Source organism: Trachemys scripta, chromosome 10 (genome assembly GCF_013100865.1).
Source record: "Trachemys scripta elegans isolate TJP31775 chromosome 10, CAS_Tse_1.0, whole genome shotgun sequence".
NCBI lineage: Eukaryota > Metazoa > Chordata > Testudines > Emydidae > Trachemys > Trachemys scripta.
This window is the reverse complement of record NC_048307.1, coordinates 43,529,142-43,553,187: the sequence shown is the minus strand read 5'-3', so window position 1 is coordinate 43,553,187 and position 24,046 is coordinate 43,529,142. Positions and strand designations below refer to the sequence as shown.

The window sequence follows — 24,046 nt, the reverse complement described above, 5'->3', positions numbered from 1 at the left end:
TAACCACTAGGAGCCCCACTGCCTCTCCAATACACTCTTCAAATGCACTGTTGATCACACTGCCCTAGAGGGATGGTGAAGGTTACACTGCATGGTACTAATGCCTCCCAACATTGTCTATTACCTGTGCATCACGGTCATGATTGTATGCAGTGTAGTTGCAGCCATCTGGTCCCAGGATATTACAGGTGAGGTAATATCTTTTATTGGACCAACATCTGCTAGTGAGAGAGGGAATGTCTACACTGGCAGAGTTACAGCACCGGGAGCTACAGTGCCGCTCAGAGAGCGTTGTGTGTTCACACTGTCAGCTGCCTGTGCACTAGTGTGTTCACACTTATGGCACTTGCAGCAGTATTTGGAGCGGTGCACTCTGGGCAGCTATCCCACAGAGCACCACTTCCTCTTCTGCCACTAAGAGTTGTAGGAAGGCGGAGGGAGTCACGGGGCATCCTGGGTCCTGTCCCAGTGCCCCGCAATGCATTGCTTTGCATCCCAGCAATCCCTATGCTTCCGTCCGCATTTGGCGCCATCTTCTGGCTGCAGGAATGGATCCCCAACTGTTGACCAGTATGCTGCTCGCTCTGACCAACACATCACTAGTGGCAGTGGAGTTATTCCTTAAACTACAAAGGCAAGAGGAGTGCGACATTGATCTCACCACGCATAGTAGCTACAACACGAGATTGCTTGTGGCATTCACAGAGGTGCTGACGATAGTGGAACACCGCTTTTGGGCTTGGGAAACAAGCACTGAGTGGTGGGATCACATCATGATGCACGTCTGGGATAACGAGCAATGGCTGCAGAACTTTCGGATGAGGAAAGCCATATTCATGGGACTGTGTGATGAGCTCGCCCCAGCCCTGCAGCGCAAGGACATGAGAATGAGAGCTGCCCTGCCATTGGAGAAGCACGTGGTGATGGCACTGTGGAAGCTGGCTACTCCAGACTGTTACCGATCGGTCGCTAACCAGTTCGGAGTGGGAAAGTCTACCGTTGGACTCGTGTTGACGGAAGTCTGCAGGGCCACTAATCACATTCTGCTCTAAAAGACCGTGACTCTGGGCAATGTGTGTGACATTGTAGATGGTTTTGCACAAATGGGCTTCCCTAACTGCGGAGGGGGTGATAGATAGCACGCATATTCCAATTCTGGCCCCAGACCACCTAGCCACCGAGTACATTAATCGCAAGGGGTATTTCTCAATGGTTTTCCAGGCGCTTGTGCATCACCATGGGCGTTTCACAGACATTAACGCAGGCTGGTCCGGAAGGGTGCATGACACACGCATCTTTCGTCACACTGGCCTGTTCAGGAAGCTGCAAGCAGGGACTTACTTCCTGGACCAGAAGATCACCGTAGAGGAAGTTGAAATGCTCATTGTGATACTGGGAGACCCCACCAACCCCTTAATGCCATGGCTTATGAAGCCATACACAGGGCAAATTGACAGCAACAAGGAGAGGTTCAACAACAGGCTGAGCAAATGCAGAATGACTGTTGAGTGTGCTTTTGGCCATGTAAAGGCCTGTTGGCGCTGCCTCTATGGGAAGCTGGACCTGGCCAATGACAATATTCCTATGCTTACAGCCACGTGCTGTACGCTCCATAATATTTGTGAAGGGAAGGTGAAAGCTTCACTCAGGTCTGGACCGCAGCGGCTTAGTGCTTGGTGGCTGAGTTTGAACAGCCAGAGACCAGGGCTATTAGAGGGGCACAGTGCAGGGCCATAAGGATAAGGGATGCCTTGAGGCAGCAATCTGACGCTGAAAGCCACTAATATTTGGTGCTATGCTCGGGGGTGTAGTGCTTGTAATGTTAGTAGAGGATTGTGATTGGTGCAGATGATGCAATATGAAGGTTTAAGATAATTGTCTGTTGCTTTGCAGGGCTCTGTTTGCTTTCAATTAATAGAATAAAGATTGCTTTCAAACCAACACAATTCTTTTATTAAAAAACAACAACAGGAGGAGAGAGTCAAACAAAAAACCCATCAGCAGTAAGGGAGATGGGGGAAAGGAAGGTTCCAGGACGAGGTGGTGTCCTTGGACAGCTAAAGATTTGTGTATGTCCAGGGATCATATCCAACCTTCTCCTTTAGAGTACAATGCAACGGGTGCTGTACTTCAGCAGGACTGTGAGGGGGGAGGAGTGGAATGCTGCGGGTATAGACTGGACACAGGAGTTTGATAAGAGTGTGTTGGCTGTGTCTGGGGGGTGCATGGGAAAGAGTTTTGAGACAGCGGCTGCAGGGGAGGGTGGGCACGGAGCTGCTCAGTTTGCAGTGCTAGTATCGCCTGGAGCGTGGCTGCTTGGCACTCCATAACTTTTAGAGTCACTCCATGGCTTCATTCTAGCACCGCGTTCACCTTTCGGTCCCTCTTCTCACTGTCCCACCACTCCTTCAATTCCAGTTTTTCGGCCGCGGAGTGCATCATAACATCATGTAGAAAGTCCACCTTAGTTCTTCTTGGCTGCTTTCTAATTCTGCGCAGCCGTTCAGCCGCTGATAACGAAGAGGGAGGCTGGGCTCCCAAGGTCATCTCTGTGAAGTTTAAATGCAACATTTTACAGAAGCAGTATTGTCTGTAACACAGAGAACATTGGTTCAGTGATTTAAAACACAGCCAGTACTCACACACCTGCCACTAACTGGCTGACCCCAGGCAAGCACACATGAGCCACAAGACCCTCAAAATGGCGAGTAGCCACCGGGGCAGGGTAAATCACTCTTCCCAGACCCTGCTGTACACTGGGCATGTGGCTCTTGGGGACAGCCAGCACTGTAGGGAGACCTGATAATCATTCCTGTCCCCACACTTTCCATAGGATGTGATCATTATGGAAGATATCTCACTGCTGAGGGTGAGCAGGGAATCAAAGGAGGGCCCTGGCCCCTATGCAGCTCGCCTGTGTGCAGCAATGATCTCCCCTGCCCCATGACGGCACAGTGGCGTGGAAAAGTTACTTTTAATGGGGCAAGAAACAAAGCAGCTTTGCTGAAGAATCTGCAGCCGCGGATTGCCCAGTATCTCCACAAGATTTTCCTGGAGATCTCTGAGGGAGTTTCCCGTGAAGTGAGGGAGTCAATCAAAAGCCTGTTCCGCCTCTCAGACTAGTCATGCGGTGGGAGACCAGCCTGCTTTCTACAACCCTCCTGCCCCCAACAACTCGCTTCATCAATTCCCAAAATCAGATCCACTTACCAGGGGCCTCCTCTTCTGTTTGCGCTTCGCCAACATCTGCCAGCTGTGACTGGCTAGCTTCCTCCGGATAGAAAAGAGCTCCTGGCTGCATGCATCTCTGATGTCTGAGTCATCCTCTGCCTTGGGTCCCGCTTCCACTCCACATCTTCATCCAAGATTTCCTCCTTCTGGATCGGTCCACTCTCAACTGGCACGTGAGCCACCAAAGTATCCACAGTGGTCTTTGCAGTGGAGGTGGGGTCACCACCGAGTATTGCGTCCAGCTCTTTGTAGAACTGGCAGCTCGTGGGTGCACCACTAGAGCGGTGGTTTGCCTCCCACGCCTTGTGGTAGGTGTTCCGCAGTTCCTTCACTTTTACCCTACATTGCAATGTGTCCCGATCATGGCCCCTTTCTGTCATGCATCGTGAAATCTGTCCGTAGGTATCATAATTCCTACTGCTGGAGCGCAGCTGGGACTGGACAGCCTCCTCTCCCCAAATGCTGATGAGGTCCAGCAGCTCAGCATTGCTCCAAGCGGGGGATTGCCTGGTGTGTGGAGCAGGCATGGCCACCTGGAAAGATGCTCTGAGACCACTCATGCGTCACTGAGCAAACAGGAAGGGGACTTTCAAAATTCCAAAGGAATTTATGGGGTGGGGATGATGGTTGGTCGCCTGAGGGCAAGGCAGTAGAGTTCAAATCTATGACCAGAGAGGTGAGAACAAGCTTTGTGGGACACCTCCTGGAGACCAACTGCAGCACTGTAATCACCACGGTGTCCACACTGGCACTGCAGTGCTGTAGCCCCGGTGCAGAAAGCTGTATGCTTCTTGTTGGGGTGGTTTTTTTACAGTGCTGCAACACTGCAGTTTCTGCGCACTACGTGGCTTGGCAGTGTGTCCACCTTGGGAGTTACAGCGCAGAAAGCTGCTTTACTGTGCAGAAACTTGCCAGTGTAAACAGGGCCTGAGACAAGCTTTCGAGCCACAAAGAGCTCTTCTTCAGGTCTGGGGAATGTACTCAGAGAGTCACAGGGAAACACAAGGTGGAACAGATTATTTAGCGCAAGTCGTTAACCCACATTTCAAGGGACCATTCAAAGTGAAGTCTGTTAACACCCCTGCAGTCATAGTGGGGAAGAAGGGAGGGGGAAAAAAGTCAGTTTGTGGGGGTTGTTAGTGGATTATAGATTGTTGTAATAATCCATGATTCCAGTGTCTCTGTCCAGTCCATGATCTTTAGTGTCTAGCAGTGTTATGAATTTAAGCTTCCAGGCTGGTCTTCTGAAGGTGTTGTGCAGGTTTCCTTTGAAAATGATGACCGAGAGGTCAGATACAGAGTGATCATTGTGTGAAAATTGTTCACACCCAGGTGACAGGGTGTTATTGTCTTATCATTTTCCTGTGTGAATTCATTTGAGAGCTTGCGAATGGTTTCGCCCACATAATTGTTGTTGGTGTACTGGATGAGATATACCACGTTGTCAGGTTTCAGAGTGGTAGCCGTGTTAGTCTGTATCAGCAAAAACAACGAGGAGTCCTTGTGACACCTTAGAGACTAACAAATTTATTTGGGCATAAGCTTTCATGGGCTAGAACCCACTTTATCAGATGCATGGAGTGGAAAATACAGGAGCAGGTATAAATACGTGAAAAGATTTGAGTTGCCTTACCAAGTGTGAGGTCAGTCTAACGAGACAATTCAATTGACAGCAGGATACCAAGGGAGGAAAAATAACTTTTGAAGTGGTAATGAGAATGGCCCATTTCAGGCAGTTGACAAGAAGGTGTGAGTAATGGTAGGGGGAAATTAGTATTGGGAAAATTAGGTTTAGGTTTTGTGATGACCCAAACACTCCCAGTCTTTTTTCAGGCCTAATCTGATGGTGTCCAGTTTGCAAATTAATTCCAGTTCTGCAGTTTCACATTGGGGTCTGTTTTTGAATTTTTTTTGTTGAAGAATTGCCACTTTTAAGTCTGTTATTGAGTGACCAGGGAGATTGAAGTGTTCTCCTACTGGTTTTTGAATGTTATGATTCCTGATGTCAGATTTGTGTCCATTTATTCTTTTGCGTAGAGACTGTCCGGTTTGGTCAATGTACATGGCAGAAGGGCATTGCTGGCACACGATGGCATATATCAAATCAGTAGATGTGCAGGTGAATGAGCCCCTGATGGTGTGGCTGATGTGGTTAGGTCCTAAGATGGTGTCCCTTGAATAGATATGTGGACAGAGTTGGCAACAGGGTTTGTTGCAGGGTTTGGTTCCTGGGTTGGTGTTTTTGTTGTGTGGTGTGTAGTTGCTGGTGAGTATTTGCTTCAGGTTGGGGGGCTGTCTGTAATTGAGGACTGGCCTATTTCCCAAGGTCTGTGAGAGTGAGGGATCGTCCTTCATGTATTTATACCTGCTCCTGTATTTTCCACTCGATGCATCGGATGAAGTGGGTTCTAGCCCACGAAAGCTTATGCCCAAATAAATTTGTTAGTCTCTAAGGTGCCACAAGGACTCCTCGTTGTTTTTATCACATGTTGTGATAGGCATGTGTAGGACCCCTGGGTTTTGAAAGGTGTGCTGTGGGGGATGTTGATCTTCATAACAGTGGAGATCTATCTACAGGTCCTGATTTTGGTGTGACGTTATTGACATGAACTGTGACCGTATAGATTATTGTTGCAACCACTGTTATATATTTTCAGCAAATATTGTACAAAGGTTGTCGAGTGAGGTGTCTATAAAAAGGTTATGATTTGCTGGTTATGATTATGCTATCTGTATGCATATATCATTTTTGTATTTAAAGTTATAAATATTGGCTATGTACTTGTATCTCAATGTGTTTGATTCTAAGTAGCACCAGAGAAGCATTTGGCCAGCTTATTGAGAAGGGACTCTTCAGATTAAGTGGCCAATCAAGAAACACTTAACTGACAATGGACGTTGGGAAACTCCAATCCACATATTAGGAGTCTTCCTGGGGACATTCAAGGTAGCATGTGAGCAATGGCTGCTCTACCTGTAAAAAACTGAGTCATGCATGGACACGTGACTTGCCCATGTGACTCCAAACTCCACCTTGCTGCTGTGATTTTCAACAGTAAGAACAAAGGGGTCCTTCCACATGGCAGAGGATATAAAAGGCCCTGGAAACCCCTCCATTTTGTCTTCAATCCTACTTCTTATCTCTGGAGGATCTTTGCTACAAACTGAAGCTCTGAACAAAGGACTGAGGACCCATCCCAGCGTGGGATGTATTCCAGAGACTTGATTTGAACCTGCAGTTTATTCCATTACTGCTACAAGCCTGAACCAAGAACTTTGCCATTGCTGTATGTAATTGATCCCATTTAACCAATTTTAGCTCTCATCTATATTTTTTTCTTTTTATGAATAAATCTTTAGATTTTAGAGTCTAAAGGATTGGCAACAGCATGATTTGTGGATAACATCTGACTTGTATATTGACCTGGGTCTGAGGCTTGGTCCTTTGGGATTGGGAAAACCTTTTTTCTTTTACTGGGGTATTGGTTTTCATAACCATTCATCACCATAAGGAGCAGTGCTGGTGGGGAAACTGGGAAACTGGAGTGTCTAAGGGAATTGCTTGTCCTCTCTGTTTGGCTGGTTTGTTGTGTGCCTTAATAATAAAGGACACCCAGCCTTGGGCTGTGACCGCCCTGCTCTAAGCACTTTGTCCTGAATTGATATTCTCAGTTGTGTCCCGCCAGAGGCCACATCGTTACACTTGGCATCTACCGGCTGCCATTGCATGCGCGTATTTCCCAGCTCTATACCAATGCAAGATGCCTCAGAACTTACCCAGGAGCTCTTGGCAGTGCCATGCAACTAAATCAGGCTGACAGAGAAGTTTATTGATTCACTGCAGGGCAGCCTAGCATGGTCAATAGCTGCTGCGATTTATAAGGTTGTAACGCACCTGAATGGCCTCTGATATCTGTCCAGCTACATGAGACATCACCACGGTAGGGACTGTCTTCTTCTAGGACCAAATACTCAGCAGTGAAAACTGGGGTTACCAATGGAGTTATGCCAATTTAGACCAACCTGGTTCCTAGAGTCTTTTATGCCAATTCAAAAGCTTCGCTCTCCCTTGGAGAAATGGTACCATCTTGTCCATGTAAGCATGCTGCTAAGTATGCCACGTTCCTCAAACAGGATGCACCTCCCTTTGCTGAATGATGTACTGTACCAAGGGTGTCCCATTGATTTCAGTGGGATGCTAAGGGATTGTCACAGCACATTTGGAGTGGAAGACCAGCTGCAAAGCATCTTACCAGTGTGTCGATAGTTTATATAAAAGCATATATTCCTAGCCCCATTCACAGGATTATCCCAAGAGTAGTAAAACCCCCATCCCGGGCAGTCTATAGACATAATGTGTCTGTGCCTAATAACTGGCCTGAGGCAGTAACTGTAAGGTGAACACACTGTAGATTACTTGGTTCAGGTGTGTCAATGTTGAAAGCAAAGACAGCTGATCCCATGCATCACAATAACATCTCCTGTATTTCACAACCTACAGCTTTCCAAAATGCTTGACAGCCCAATGTACAGCAATCTCCAGGGTACAGCATAGCCAGAGAGGACAGGGGACACCTCTCATCTTAAGGAAAGGGCCAGGGGATCTTTAGTACACACACCGAAGACCTTGAGTTTTAAGGTCACTAGCCAGAGGCCAGTACTCAGTCTCAGAAAACTGATGGGGTGAGTTGAGTCTGGGGGAGGGGATCAAACCTGTGGGTTTGGGGAGTCTAGCTGCTTTGTCTGTGACACTGTCTCCTTCCACACTCCTCCCACTGGGGTAGCAGCATGTGCCAGGCGGGGATTTTGTTATTACTTTCAGGAGTACAAGATTTCAAAACAAGCCATGACTCCTGCCACCTTCTTTTGTCTGTGAGCTAAGTGCTGAGCAGGAGTGGGTGGGGGAATGGGATGGCCACACATGAACAAACCTCCAGGAGAGCTGCAGAGTGAAATGCTGAGATGCCTGGGCAGCTAAAAGATTCCCAGCCTCTCGCTACTTACTCCATTTCCACAACCTCTTCCCTTTTCACTGGGGCTTCCTTATGCAAGCTGGTATGACAAACACCTACACTAAGTTCATCTGACGTTACTCATCTGTATTTTGATTAAACCTCTGTGGCCCTCGTGACCATAGGGGTACCTTGAATTCTTTCATCTACTCAGCCTTACAACACCTTGCAAGATAGGTAAGAACTATCATTTCCATTTCACAGAGGGGGAACTGAGTCACAGACTAAGTGACATGCCCAAAGTCACAAACAGAGTCCGTGGCAGAGTCCCTGTCAATTGAGTACTGTGTTAGTACCCTAGCCACTGGACCATCCTGTCTCTCAGACTGGACCAGCCCCGTGTGCTGAGTTTGCTCACATGAATATAGGACTTTTGATTTTTTGGCTGCATGGGTTTGTTCAGGCCTTCAATAGCCATAAAATAACTGGGCTTGAGCTTCAGTTAGTGTAAATTGGTCTAGCTCCATGGACCTCAATGAAACCACACTTCTGCAGGCCAGCTGAAGAGCTGGCCCAAGGTACACATAGACATGTTTGTAGGGGGTCTGTTCTGGTTAATGGAAAGTGAAATCAGACAGACTTTCTGCCACGCCTGCTTTCTATTTTTAACTGATTTTGGACACTAGACTGCTGGCCCCTTTTATAACATTCTTTGTATACAGCACAGTGACTATGCAACATTAAACTGATCATTATGTTACACCTGCTGCCTGAGCAGGTCCTGGCATGAGATAAAGACTTGGTTTGGGAACTGACCTCAGGGTACTTCCATCCTCTACACATAAAGAGGGCTGTGCAAATGTCTTCACACACCCTCCGGGCACAAGTGTGTCTTTGGCCCATCTCTGCAGGGTTGGGAAAGCTTGTGACATTTCACCTGAAAATATCTTTTCTCACTAATTAACATACTTTTCTGACCACCAAAGAAGCAACACCTGGTCCAGGACTTAGTGACCACCGAGGCCAACGTCAGAGCAAAGGACAGGAAAAATAGTTGTTCTCTGGGATGGCTCTTTACTCCTAGAGGTAGTATCTAGCCATAATGAAGCCTAAGTGCTACTTGGCTCATCCCAGCTCACTGGGGGAATATCTACCAATCATCCATCCACTCTCCTATACCAAGTCCGTCACCATGGTATCAGTCCTCCTTGTCTTACCTGGATGGAGGTACGCATTGCACTCCAATTGCCTTAGCGACCACTGCTTGTCACAACCTCAACAAACTGTGCTGAGGCATCAGGCTGCTCCACTGACTGATGGGAATTGCAGTGCTTTGCTCTACACAACTCTTTTCAGGGAAGATCATTGACTAGAAGGCTAATGCATGACATCCCTCTCAAGTCCCGGTACCTATGCAAGCAGTGCATGAGATCTTAAAGAGAAGTGATTTTGTTTGTCATTTTCTTCAGGCCAAGGTCTATAAAGTCTACAAAGTCCAGGCATCATGTCGTTTTCTTGGAAATAGGAACGGATGAGGGGGAGGGAAGAGGTGGAAAGCCGACATGTACGCAGGAGCACGTGATTCGGACAGAGACATCCTTTAGGGGAGGATCTATTAATGGAGATTCTCTATGTCCTAGTAAGGAGGAGAGGATGGAAGATGATAAAATACGGGTAGGATCTGATGAGAAACAATCAAATGAAAAAGAGTCCCATTCAAATACAAATGCTAGAAGTCTAAATAATAAGATGGGTGAACTAGAGTGCCTCATATTAAATTAGGATATTGATATAATAGGCATACCAGAAACTTGGTGGAATGAGGATAATCAATGGGACATAGTAATACCAGGGTACAAAATATATCTGAAGGACAAAACAGGTCATGCTGCGGGGCGGGGGAGAGTGGCACTATATGTGAAAGAAAATAGAGTCAAATGAAGTAAAAATCTTAAATGAACCAAACTGTACCATAGAATCTCTATGGATAGTAATTCCATGCTCTAAAATTAAGACTATAGCAGTAGGGATATATTACCAACCACCTGATCAGGATGGTGATAGTGACTGTGAAATGCTCAGGGAGATTAGAGAGGCTATAAAAATAAAAAACTCAATTATAACGAAGGATTTCAACTATCCCCCATGTTGACTGGGTACATGTCACCTCAGGATGAGATTGACACCTTAAATGACTGATTCTTGGAGCAGCTAGGCCTGGAACCCACAAGAGGAGAGGCAATTCTTGATTTAGTCCTAAGTGGAGCACAGGATCTGGTCCAAGAGGTGAATATAGCTGGATCACTTGGTAATCGTGACCATAGCTAAGGATATGTTTTAGTCATGGGTATTTTTAGTAAAAGTCAAGGACAAGTCACGGGCAATAAACAAAAATTCACAGCCTGTGACCTGTCCATGACTTTTACTATATACCCGACTAAAACTTGGGGGAGGAGCAGCTCCGGGGGCACCACAGGGGCTTGGGGGGATCCCGGGGGGTGCCGTGGGTGCTGGGGAGGGACAGCCCCAGGGGTGCCATGGGTGCTCATGGGGAGGTTGTGGCCCGGGGGGGTGTGTGTCACGGGTGCTGGGTGGGGGGGGAGAGTTGGTGGGCCTGGGACAGGTTCCCTACCCGGCTCCTGGGAAGCGGCGACCTCCAGCTCCTAGCTCCACGTGCTACCTCTGCTCTGTTCCAAGGCCCCGCCCCCCCGAGTACCCACAGTGCCCCTGGGGCCACCCCCCCCAAGCACCCACAGCACCCCCTCATTGGTTGGGAACTGTGGCCAATGGGAGCTGCGGGGGAGGTGTCTGCGGCGGGGGAGTTGTTGTCACCCTTCCAGGGAGTCCCACCCCAATAAGCACTGCCCCGCACCCTAATCCCCAGCCTTGAGCCCCCCACCACCCAAACTCCTGCTGCTGGGGGGCGGTGGGGCCCAAGACTGCCCCAGCGGCAGCTGGTGTGACTGGCCCAGGCGCTGCCTGAGCTGCTCAGGCAGCGCCTGGGCCAGCCACACGGGCCACTGCAGAAGTCACGGAGGTTACGGAAAGTCATGGAATCCGTGGCTTCCATGACCTCTGTGACAAACACAGAGCCTTAACCATAATATAATTAAATTAACATCCCTGTGGCGGGGAAAACACCACAGCGGCCCAACACTGTAGCATTTAATTTCAGAAAGGGGAACTACACAAAAATGAGGAAGTTAGTTAAACAAAAATTAAAAGGTACAGCACTAGAAGTGAAATCCCTGCAAGCTGCATGGAAACTTTTTAAAGACACCATAATAGAGGCTCAATTTAAATGTATACCCCAAATGAAAAAAAAACATAGTAAGAGAACCAAAAAAGTGCACCGTGGCTAAACAACAAAGTAAAAGCAGCAGTGAGAGACAAAAAGGCATCCTTTAAAAAGTGGAAGTTAAATACTAGTGAGAGAAATAGAAAGGAGCATCAACTCTGGCAAATGAAGTGCAAAAATATAATTAGGAAGGCCAAAAAAGAATTTGAAGAACAGCTAGCCAAAGACTCGAAAAGTAATAGCAATTTTTTTTTAAGTACATCAGAAGCAAGAAGCCTACTAAACAACCAGTGGGGCCACTGGATGATCAAGATGCTAAAGGAGCACTCAAGGATGATAAAGCCATTGTGGTTAAACTAAATGAATTCTTTGCATTGGTCTTCACAGCTGAGGATGTGAGGGAGATTCCCAAACCTGAGCCATTCTTTTTAGGTGACAAATCTGAGGAACTGTCCTGGATTGAGTTGTCATTAGAGGACGTTTTGGAACAAACTGATAAACTAAACAGTAATAAGTCACTAGGACCAGATGGTATTTACCCAAGAGTTCTGAAGGAACTCAAATGTGAAATTGCAGAAGTACTAACTGTAGTCTGTAACCTATCATTTAAATCAGCTTCTGTTCCAAATGACTGGAGGATAGCTAATGTGTCGCCAATTTTTAAAAAAGGGCTCCAGAGGTGATCCCGACAATTACAGGCCGGCAAGCCTGACTTCAGTAATAGTAAAGAACAAAATTGTCAGACACATAGATGAACATAATTTGTTGGGGAAGAGTCAACATGGTTTTTATAAAGGAAAATCATGCCTCACCAATCTACTAGAATTCTTTTGAGGGGGTCAACAAGCATGTGGACAAGGGGGATCCAATTGATTATAGTGTACTTAGATTTTCAGAAAGCCTTTGACAAGGTCCCTCACAAAGGCTCTTAAGCAAGGTAAGCTGTCATGGGATAAGAGGGAAGATCCTCTCATGGACTGGTAACTGGTTAAAAGATAGGAAACAAATGGTAGGAATAAATGGCCAGTTTTCAGAATGAAGAGAGGTAAATAGTGGTGTCCCCCAGGGGTCTGTTCTGGGACCAGTCCTATTCAACATATTCATAAATGATCTGGAAAAACGGGTAAACAGTAGATGGAAAAATTTGCAGATGATACAAAATTACTAAAGATAGTTAAGACCCCGGCAGACTGCAAAGGGCTACAAAAGGATCTCTCAAAACTGGGTGACTGGGCAACAAAATGGCAGATAAAATGTAATGTTGATAAATGCAAAGTAATGCACATTGGAAAGCATAATCCCAACTATACATATAAAATGATGGGGTCTAAATTAGCTGTTACCACTCAAGAAAGAGATCTTGGAGTCATTGTGGATAGTTCTCTGAAAACATCCTCTCACTGTGCAGTGGCAGTCAAAATAGCTAACAGAATGCTGGGAATAATTAAGAGAGGGATAGATAATAGGAGAGAAAATATCATGTTGCCTCTATATAAATCCATGGTACGCCCCCATCTTGAATACTGTGTGCAGATGTGGTTGCCCCATCTCAAAAAATATATATTGGAATTGGAAAAGGTTCCGAAAAGGGCAACAAAAACGATTAGGGGTATGGAACGGCTTCCATATAGAAAGAGATTAATAAGACTGGGACTTTTCAGCTTGGAAAAGAGATGACTAAGGGGGGGATATGATAGAGGTCTCTAAAATCATGACTGGTGTGGAGAAAATAAATAAGGAAGTGTTATTTATTCCTTCTCATAACACAAGAACTACAGGTCACCAAATGAAATTAATAGGCAGCAGGTTTAAAACAAACAAAAGGAAGTATTTTTTCACACAATGCACAGGAGGAGTTTCAACCTGTGGAACTCCTTGCCAGAGGATGTTGTGAAGGCCAAGACTATAACAGGGTTTAAGAAAGAACTAGATAAATTCATGGACGATAGGTCCATCAATGGCAAACAGTCAGGATGGGCAGGAATGGTGTCCCTAGCCTCTGTTTGCCAGAAGCTGGGAATGGGTGACAGGAGATGGATCACTTGATGATTGCCTATTCTGTTCATTCCCTCTGGGGCACCTGGCATTGGCCACTATCAGAAGACAGGATACTGGGTGAGATGGACCTTTGGTCTGACCCAGTATGGCCATACTTATGTTCTTATGAATGAAAGGAAGGAAACCCCGGACATAACATTTCACCAGTTTCACTTTGCTGGAACTTTGCCACAAAACCCTGCGGATCTGGGTATATTTCATGTTGGAGAAATCAACTTTTATTCATTTCTAAAGAGAACATCTCAGCCTCTGGAACACAGTGAGACCTGTGCAAGCAGCATCCCTAACCAGGTAACCTCCTGTCCGAATGGAATGCACTAACATACCATCTCACACCCTGGTGTACGGAGTACCATTCTGTGCCACCTCCTTCAGAAGCCCACCTAGGAGTGTTGTTGGTTCATTGAGTGGTCAGTCCTTTCAGACACGGTTCCAGCTTATTTATGTAACAGATTGGACATATCAATAATGATGTGATTTGCAGAGGCGATGCTGGTCTCTCTGCTATCAGTTTAGGCAGAAAGTGTTCATATGCGGATTGCTTTGTGTGTAACTGGAGTGGGATTGAAGAAATGTCCCATGTGTTTCCCAAATAGCTCAGATTTGCTGGTAAGCCTGGCCACTGATTGGATTAATTGGCTCCTTAATGAAGCATAGCATCACTATGCATCAAAATGCTCTTTCGTGTGAAATGCAACAGGAGACCCAACTATCCAAAGGAGCCAATGCTGCAAAACTCCTGGAGGGAAAGATGAGAGCAGGTTCTCTGGTACTTACCAAAGCATTTACTTTGGTTGGTGGCACGATCAACAAAGACTTTGGCAGAGATGACATTGCCAAAAGGCAAAAACATCTGCATGAGCTCCGCATCTCCGAACTCCTGGGGCAGGTGATAAATAAACAGGTTACATCCTTCGGGACCTGGGATAACACACGTGCACACACAAAGAACAGCCGCCCATTAGCAAAGAGGCCACATGTGCCTTCCTCCTCTTTCTCAGACTTGTGCAGTGTGCTGTGTTTGAGCTGGCATTGCAATGAGCATCTTCAGCCACTGAGTCATCTCTCTAGTAAATTACTAGTGCATCCTTCTCTCAATCCACCCACCCATCTCTTTCTAAATGTGTCCAGCTACCTGTTACTCCATTCACCCATAGGCCCAGCATTGCTTTGTTAGCCCTGCGTTGACATACCCAGCCAGCCATCTACGCCCGCACATTTCTCCCTACATCTCTAGGTCTTTTCATGTAACTGTTTGCCCATTCAGCAATATATCTAAATGTTCACTTGGCAATTCAGCCATTTCCTTTCACTAGTTCATTCAAGTCCCTGTGTATGCCCATTACTCTGTCCATCATCCCACTCCACCTCTCTAGCTATGTTTCCTCCCATCTTTTTCTTTTCATTTTTTTCACCCACCTTTCCTGGCATGTCTCAATTTCCCTATTTATCTATTTGCACATCACCCATCACTTATCTATCTTCTCATTCATCCTTTCCATTCATCTACATATCATCCAACCATCGATCTCTGGGATTACATGAAAACACCTATACACACACATGCTACCAGTAATTCTTCTTCCTCTGGGATATGGCTGATTTCTATTAAGCCTCTCTGGTAGCATGGACTTCAATCACTTACCTCAACCCAGGAAAATAGACTTGCCTGGATATTGCCTTTCAAATTACTGGGGATGCTTATTTATCTCCTGGCCTGGAAATCTTTTCTTCTGAGACCTTCTATGGTCTTTGAAGCAGCAAAGTCTAACAGCATTCACTTATCTTTCCTTTTTAATGGGCTCTCTTTTTCTCTCACCCCCCTCCCCACACTACTTTATTGACCAACAGATGTCGCTCCCCGACCCCAGAATAGCCGTAGACCCAGCGAATAGACCCACATAAATGAATTCATCATTCAGCCTGTCCCCTCCCGAATGCGCCCCCCCCTTACCTTCTCTCTGCTGCTGTGGAATGATGGGCGCTTGCTGGGGAAAGGCCTGGCTGATAGGTGCATAGGCTGCTGGGTATGCTGCTGGACAACAGAAAAACAAAAGGGTCAAGCCTCAGCGGTCTGTTCTGCTTTGCTTTGCTAACACTCTGAGATGGCACAAACGGCATCCCCAGTGAATAGTTTGGAGACACCCTGGTATAGGGTCCACGTTTTCATGAGCCCTTCAGCTTCTTTTGCCTGGCTCAGCTCTGAAGCTGCAGGTAGCGCTGCTAATCTCTCCCAGAAAGCTGCTTCTATTTTGTCCCAGAGGCTCCTAGTGCTACTCCTGTGACATCCACAGTGTGGGACTCATTCAGGAGACAGCTCACAAAAGAGTTCTCACTTTATGATGTGGGAATGGGGTGGAACGGGATGGGCTGGGGAGGAAAGGAAACTATTGTGCTCATGGGAATGAAAGCTCCCACAGAGTACTAGGGTTCTGCACACCCTGGAGGACTGCAGGGAGAATCATTCTTGGGTTTTACATCCCACCTGAAGCAGTGCAGAGCCCACTCAGCACCATAGGGCCATATTCCCCCACTGATCTCAGCCAGGGATCATAGTGTATAATTTGCTTCCAGCTGATCCCCTCTCTGTTTGGACCAGCCCTATGAGAAGTACATAAAAGGGAAATGGTCCGGGTGTCCCAGCAGAAGGGTCCTGACCGCATTAGCATGTGGACACAGTTCTATTCACAGAACTTCTCAGGACTGTGATGCTCAGCTGGGGCTGCTGGGCTGGGCATTCATTTATCCAAACCGGCAGGGGCTCACTCTTTGCCCCTTGATGTAATCCAGGAAAGTGGCATTTGCTGGACACTTTTTGCTCATCATCAGTACAGCTGCTAATCTGCCAGGTCCCTTTCTCAGTGTGACATTGACCAGGGAATGAGGAGTAGGAGGAATTGTTGGCCCTGGGTAGCAGGTTGGTCAGTTAGATTGGCTAGGTGTCCGTAGGGTGACCAGATGTCCCGATTTTATAGGGACAGTCCTGATTTTTGGGTCTTTTTCTTATATTGTCCCAATTTTTCACACTTGCTGTCTGGTCACCCTAGTTGTCCCCCACATGGTTTCCGCTCAGTCTTAGAGCTGGAATCCAACAGCAGCATTTCTGAGGTTAAGAATGGCTGAGGACTCCTCCCTCCCTCCCTCAGGAGCGGGCCAGCCATTCCTCCCTCCCCAAACCCAGCACTACATTGCTGGCCCCACCCACTCCTTTCTGCCATGGCAACTCTTCACTAGGGGAAGTGCATCAGTTTGCTCCCCCATTTATAGGCCCTTCCAGGGACAAGAATCAGCCCCTGCTCTCCTTGCCGGGGCAGCTAGGAGGCCCTCTTTCCTCTCTGGGAGCTTCTGCCTGGGGTGTTTCTGTTCCATAACATCCTGTCTGGCAATGCATAAGTGTTCAAATTCTTTCCAGACAGATGGGAGCTTCCTTTCCATGCTAAGGAGGAACACTTTCTCATTCCTTCCTGCACACTCTGCTCCTTTCTTCTCCCAGTGTTATACTGAACATTATTGTGGTCATCTCCATATCTGATCTGAGCACCAGTGCAGATACCAAACCAACTCCTGGACAGGCCACCCCCAACTCCAACCAAACCCAGCATGAAAAGGTTGGGTTAACTTTCAACCACTTTTTCCCAGTGCCTCTGCCCATCTGGGGCCCAGTCTGGCTGGGGAGCAGAAGCATCTGAGTACAGTGAAACATGCTGTCCTGTTGGTATTCCTGGTTGGATGAGAAGCAGGAAGAACTTTAAATCTACTGTAAAATCCTGTTCCATGAGATTTATGGTCCATTCTGCAGATCCTTTTGACCATTTGGAGGCAGCACAGACACTTCCAGAACTTGTGGGGATTTATCCATCTTGAAGCTCTGAAGTCTCTGAGCTTTGTCCATTGTCACTGCACACCAAGTCCCGCACTCTTTGTGTTCAGTGCTCAGCTGATCTGTGGACGCTTCTGCTGAAGTTGTATCATCCGTCAATCGGCATTGCTCCAGGCACCCCAGTTCATGTCCGTGCCTCCTGCTTCTCATGGTGCCTGACTCTGCTCTTACACCAGGTTAACAACAGTGTGGCTTCACTGACTCCTGATTTACCTCTGTTTCAGAGAGATCAGAATCTGGCCCATACATGTCAGAGTGTGAAACTATATACGACCTGTTCACCTATGATGAGACATATGGTATGACTCTGTACATGCTAAATAACATAAACAAAGGGAGCAACCTGATCTAGCTGAACACTGGTGTGAGACAGATTTGGGTTGTATTCCTCGCTCTGCCATTGACCTGCTATATGACCGTGGACAAGTCGTTTCCCTTCCCTGTACCTCTGTTTCCCCTCCCACCCTTTGTCTGTCTTGTCTATTTAGAATGCAAGCTCCTAATGGATGGTACTGTCTCTTGCTATGTGTACGTACAGCGCCTAGCACAACGGGGCCCAATCCCAGCTGGTGCCTGTAGATGCTACTGTAGAACACAGAATAGCAGTAATGAACAGAGGAGAAATTGATGGTATTTCACATTTCAGATACAGTACATATGTGCAATGGACAAGCTTCTGTGCTCAGTCCCATGAGTGGTGCTCTGTCGTGCTGCAGACACTGCCACAAGGACTCCTTGTAGTTTTTGCTGATACAGACTAACATGACTACCACTCTGAAACCTGAGCAGGGATGCTGGCTCAGTGCTGCAGTGTGTTTTAGAGAGCATGCTTTTAACGGAAATGTGGATTTTTCTGTACTGGGAGAGAAACACTTAATTAACTGGATGAAATACCAGAGAGTAGCATTTTGTCTACAGCATTATTTTTCCAGAATGCAAAGGGGGCCAGCTGCTATTTCAGCCTCTGAGGAAACTCTGAATAGCACATGTGAATTGTCTAGAGTGAGGGGTAATTCCAAACATGTTCATTATAATGCAATAAAAGGAATCAAAACCGACAGCTTGCAGGCATTCGAAGGGTCTCTTTTCAGTGTATTGTGCAAACTTTCTAGCCATGTGACTCCCTGTAGCAGGCTGGCAGCAGGTGATGGTTCTGCGGGAAAGTGTTGGGTGGGATACGCTGAGGAAGGTATTTCCCTACCCCTCCTAGATATTAGGGAGGTAGGAGTGGCCTTCTAGTGAGCGAGGACCAAGGGTGCGAGCTGAGCAAAGCTTAAGGAGGAATCTGGGAAGCAGCCAACACCAATGAGAAGACTTGTGCTTACTTTCGTGTATTTTCATCCTTGCTATGAACTCATTTGGAGTAAATGGAGAAACACTAGGGATGAATTTGGCCTGCAGGATCTGATTCCTATTTTGAGCTCAAGTTACTCCAGATTTACTCCAGTATAACTAAGATAAAACCCATCACTTCATTTCAATGTAAATAATCATTTTCCTTCTCTCACTTTATTATTGCTCTATCAGGGCCAGATGGTAGGCTGGTGTAAATCAGGGCAGCTCCACAGAAATCACTGGAGTTACACTGATTTACATCAGCTGAGGATCTGGTCCTCAGGATTTATCCAGCATCATCATGTCCTCCCTCAAGGACAGTTTCTTTAGGCTAAATAAATAAACATGTCTTCTTTATTCTTTGCCTGCTGATGGAATTCTCACGTCTCTGTGTCACTTTGGTTTCCCTTGTTTGAATGCGTATCTTCTCAGTTTCTACTGTAAGAGAGCAGAGACCAGACCTGCATATGGTATGCCAGATGCTGTCTCACCTCGGGTTTGTAGCCTGCAGGGGTATGTAACTATAGCAGGTTTGGAAGGATTCAGTTTTAACCAGTACATGTCTGTAACCTATTAATTCTCCCCCATCCCAAACCCCAGGGAAAAATGGTTCCACTGGTGATGATCAACATTAACAGAGAGGAAATTTTTTAAAATTAAATTAAATTGGAGGGCTGAGAAGTATGTTTGAGAGAGAACCGGCTTCCCTGCCTTTCTGCACTCAGGTCTCTCACACTGTATTGATTCAGAACATAGCCCCTTCCTAGGATTTGGTTTTATTCACAAACAGAATTCCAAAAGAAACACAAAAGCCAACTTAAGCCATCTTGGCAAGCGTGGCAGCTCCCAGGATTCTTCGCTGGGAGTTACTTAGGCCACACCTTATATCCAATCTGACTAGAGAGGTCTGTCTTTTTCCTTTGTATCTGGGTGTGGTAACAAGCCAGCTGCAGCAGTGAGTCAGCAGAAAGGCAGGATGGTTGTGTGCTTCGGGTACTGGACTGGAATTCTGGATATCTGGGTCCACTTTCAAACTCTGCCACCACAGACTCTCTCTGTGGTCTTGGGCAAGTCACTTAAATTTATGTGCTCAGCTCCCATCTATAAAATGGGGATAAGAATACTTTCTTCACCTGTCTTGTCTGGTCAGAGTGCAAGCTGTTTGGGGCAGCGAGTGTCTCTTACTATGTGTTTGTACAGTGCCTAGCACAGTAGGGCTCCAATCTCAGCCTCTAGGTGCTACTAAGTTACTTCTACTGCTACTAATAGTAAAACCTTTCCCAGCAGATCTTTCTGCAATCCCTGCTCAGAGGGTGGGGTTTTTCAGGCAAACCCTGCCTGCCTGTTCAAATGTATGTGAAAGACTCTAGCAGTATCCCATCAGACTCAAAAATGAACTATTACATTTAGAACTGGTCAGAAAATAGATTTTTTTCCCCCATAGAAAATTCTGATGGAAAAATCAAAGTCTGAATATTTTGGCTGAAAAACAAACTGAAATATTTGTTTTTGGAAATACCACTGTGGTGCCTCATGGGAGTTGTAGTTAAGTGCCACAGGCTCCCATTGTCCCCTATATCCCAGACTCCCTGGTCAGACTATATTGCCCATGATGCACCATGGTGGTCCCTCTTGGTGGAAGTGGTGCATCATGGGAGTCCCTGGCCACAGTACATCATGGAGATGTAGTCTGGGAGGGGAACCTGGCCCACAGAGGAAAATGGAGACATGAGGTGCCTGAACTACAACTCCCACAAGGCACTGCAGCAGTATTTCCATACTGAAATATTTTAGTTTTCAGGCATTTGGTTTTTCAGTAAAAAAAAAAACATTTTTTTTGGTGGAAAACACACCTTTTGCAAAAAAATCCATCTAGTCAAAACCCCAGTTTTCTGTCAAAAAACAATTTCAATGGAAAATTTTCAACCATCCCTAATTAAATTATGGAAGTCCATGCTGATCTTACATTATGATTTTATTTCTCAGTCTGTTAGATTCCCATTTCCTACAGTCCTCATATTTTGAACACAATACAACTATAAATATCTGTTTTTTTTAAACTTCCTGCTAGTACAAAATTTAAGCTGAGAAAAGAAAAAACAAACCCCAAAAAACCTTTCAGGAAAAAAACCTCTTTGATAGCATCAACAACAAATAAAACCAGAATCCTCGCAAAGCTAATTAGAACCTCTGCTTTCTTTCAAGTGATCTCTCAGCAGACTCCCTACTAGAACTGTACTGACCTGATCTTCAACCCAACTGACTCGCAGTCGGCACTGAACTGGTTCTCCACCATTACCCCACATCTCTCTAACGCTCTTAGGCTGCTTCCTCCCTAGCACTCCCTTATCTGTGCTGTGAGTGAGCCTCTCTCTGCTGAATTATCTCAGGCTTATTTGCACTAAAACTTTCACCCTACCCACTAATACCTTAAATTAATCAGCGTCCTGGGGTAAGGCCATGTAAATGCGCGCACCATGTAAATGAGCTCAGAACTATTTCCTGGCTTCATTGCTGGGGATGGCGCTCTTTCAAGAACAAGCAGAAAGATCGGGGTCTCACCTCTGCTCTTTTTTGGGGTCTTTGCAAGCCTTTTCCATTCTCAGCTTCCTGACCTTTACTGCACAGATTTTAAAGCCAGAAAGGATCATTGCTATCATCTAGTCTAGGGGTTCTCAAACTTTTTTTGCTGGGACCCCCTTTGAAAATATTTCAGGCTGTGATGACCCCCAAAAAAGTGATGCCCCCCCACACCATGTCACCCTTACTTCTCTGCTGCTGCTGGCAGCGGCACTGCCTTCAGAGCTGGGTGCCTTGCCAGCAGCTGCCACTGCTCTCGCAACGCCCCCTCACCAACAATAGTCTTGCGACCCCCTTTTGGGTCAGGACTCCCAGTTTGAAAAACACTGATCTAGTCTGACCTCCTGCATAATAAGGCTAGAGAGTTTCATGCAGTGATTCCTGCACTGATCCCAACAACCTATGGTTGTATGTCTTCTAGGAAATGATCCCATCTTGACTTACAGACGCCAAGTGATGGGGAATCGATTGCTTTCCATGGTTGCAAGTAAGAAGAGACATTCACCGAAACATGCAGTTGCAAGATCTTGCTAAGTGTCCCCTTTTCCTCCCTCAGTGTCTCCCCCCCCATGCAGTTCCTTTCATGGTCATTTCACTTAAAAGCCACAAGGCAACAAAAACAAACCAAGAAACAGAGAAAGAGAGCAAGGCAGAGACAGAGGGAGAATTGCAAAGCAAAGTTTGAGACCTGCATAGTGCTGCATGCCTGCGTAGGCTTGTTGGAGGGGATCTGCCACAGTGGGACTTTGAGCTGGGAAGAGAAAAGAAGGGAGAAGGAAGAAAGAGTAAGCAAGATAAACCAGAGGAGAAACAGGTTTTGCAGCAGGAGCAGCCAGCTGGAATCGCTCAGAGATGCAGCAGATCATTTGTCCTCCTATCATCTTCCTGTTGGCTTTTTGTCCCCGTCCCCTCCCACAGCTCAGCAAAGCAATCTGTAGTGTACTGAAACAAAGTAATAGACACACTCCTGATCATTGTTAATTGCTCAAAAACTAGGGGATGCCGAATGCTCCCTTTGAAACATTTATGCCTGATCTTCTGAGGCGCCAAGTGCTCTCCATGCTCAGTAATTTTAATGGGAGTGGAGGGTTCTTAGCGCCCTCCAGGATCAGGCCCTTTCTGAGGGAAGGAGGTTTTTATTAGGAAATTGGAGAGTGTCCAGGTTCAGGTCAGAGGACAGCTAGCATCTGGAAGCCATATTCTAGTGAATCGTGACAGAGAACAAAGTGAACAGAGCTGGGTGGGAAATGGTCTTCTTGTTCAGCAAAAAGTTTTGAGCTTTCAGTGTTACTTTCAATCTCGAATCAGGATAAACAGTCAAAACTCTCAAAAACTGGCACGAACTGAAAATCTGAAAAAAACAAGTCATTTGGGATTAGTCGAAATGACCCGTTTTGATCATTCCAAACCGTTCCATTTCAATGTTGACCTTTTAAATTGAAATACAAACCAATTTTACATTGACGTCGTTTGGAACTGAAAACCAGAACTTTTCACCGAGGAAAGGTTGAAATAGGACATTTTTGACAATTCCATAATGTTCTTCCTATTTTTTTTTTTCAAAATGGGAATTTTGCCAAAGCCAACCCATTTCTGCAAAGGTTGATTTAGATAGAACATGTCACTGAATAATTCCTGCCCAGCTCTGACAGTGAACACTCCTCTCTATGCCACTGAGTGCCAGGACGCAGCAAATCAACCAGCAAAGACCCCAAGGTCTGGATGTGGTTCCTGCCCTAAATGAACTATCTACCGCTCTCCTGCCAGCATGGCAGCCTTCCCGAGAGCCCTGTGTCCCATTAGTTAGTAGCATGCTGCATGGCATTTCCTCTCTGAGCGGACACACAATGGGTACTGTTTTGGGTCCTTCCTGACCCCAGAAGGATAGGAGCTGGTGAGCTGGAGCTGAAAGACCTGGTATCCCACCACCAATTGCCTGAGCCATCCAGCATATCCCCACTCCTCACCTAAGCCTGTTTGAAAGCAGCGATCTAGGGATGCTCACTCGGCTTTTCTCTTTGCTCCTTTAGAGCCATGCGGGGCCATTCAGGCACCATGCCGTGTCCAGGGTGGCATGGCACTGCTTTGCTCTAGCAGGGAGCTCTGTGACTCAGGGGGGTACAATGACTCACCAAGTTCCTTCTGGGCATAGCCGCTGCACCCCACAGCAGTGGTGGGTGGGGAGGGGCAGAGAGAGGGCATGGCCCCAATTCCTTCCTGCCACTCTTGACAGGGGCGCTAGGCCTCAGGTATCTCTGTGCTCAGGTGAGCACAAGGGCTGCAGAGGTGGCCCTGCCCTGTGTAGATGACACAAGGGTGGGGGAACGTTTGTGCACCTGCACGGTGCACGCCCCACCACCCATCTCTCCTTCAACAGCCAGGCACAAGCCAGCCCAACAGCAAGAGTGTTGGCAGAACATTTCCAGGCTCCTCCCCTCTTCCTTTCCCAGGACCTACCTGGGTACGGATGGATTCCATTGGTGTAAATGGTCTCGGATGCTGGCTGCCCATTGGTCTGTGGTGGGAGGGGGCTGAACCCATTCACCCCAATGGGCGTGGCTATGCTGGGGACGGGCGCTGTGCTGATCCCTGGAGGTGTGCTTGTACCTAACCCCCAAAGAGAAGGGGGTGCAGGGGAGAAAGAATGAGAGCTTTAGCCCTGGGTCATTTGGGGAGATGAGTGGGGATTTAGGGGCCCACATGGGAGGATCT

At 46.7% G+C, this 24,046-nt stretch overlaps 1 protein-coding gene across 6 annotated transcripts in view; it reads right to left on the bottom strand.

Annotated features, from left to right (window-relative positions):
• CELF6 (CUGBP Elav-like family member 6) overlaps positions 1 to 24,046 on the bottom strand; it is a 242,295-nt gene that overhangs the window by 44,355 nt on the left and 173,894 nt on the right. For 5 of the 6 annotated variants that reach the window (XM_034784320.1, XM_034784324.1, XM_034784323.1 and 2 more), the window contains 4 exons: positions 23,792 to 23,941; positions 22,023 to 22,085; positions 15,494 to 15,574; positions 14,317 to 14,460 (listed from right to left, as the gene is read on the bottom strand). In XM_034784320.1, coding sequence (XP_034640211.1) covers positions 14,317 to 14,460; positions 15,494 to 15,574; positions 22,023 to 22,085; positions 23,792 to 23,941 — 438 coding nt within the window. The remainder of the gene's footprint in view (positions 1 to 14,316; positions 14,461 to 15,493; positions 15,575 to 22,022; positions 22,086 to 23,791; positions 23,942 to 24,046) is intronic. The other variant, XM_034784322.1, reaches the window with a different exon arrangement.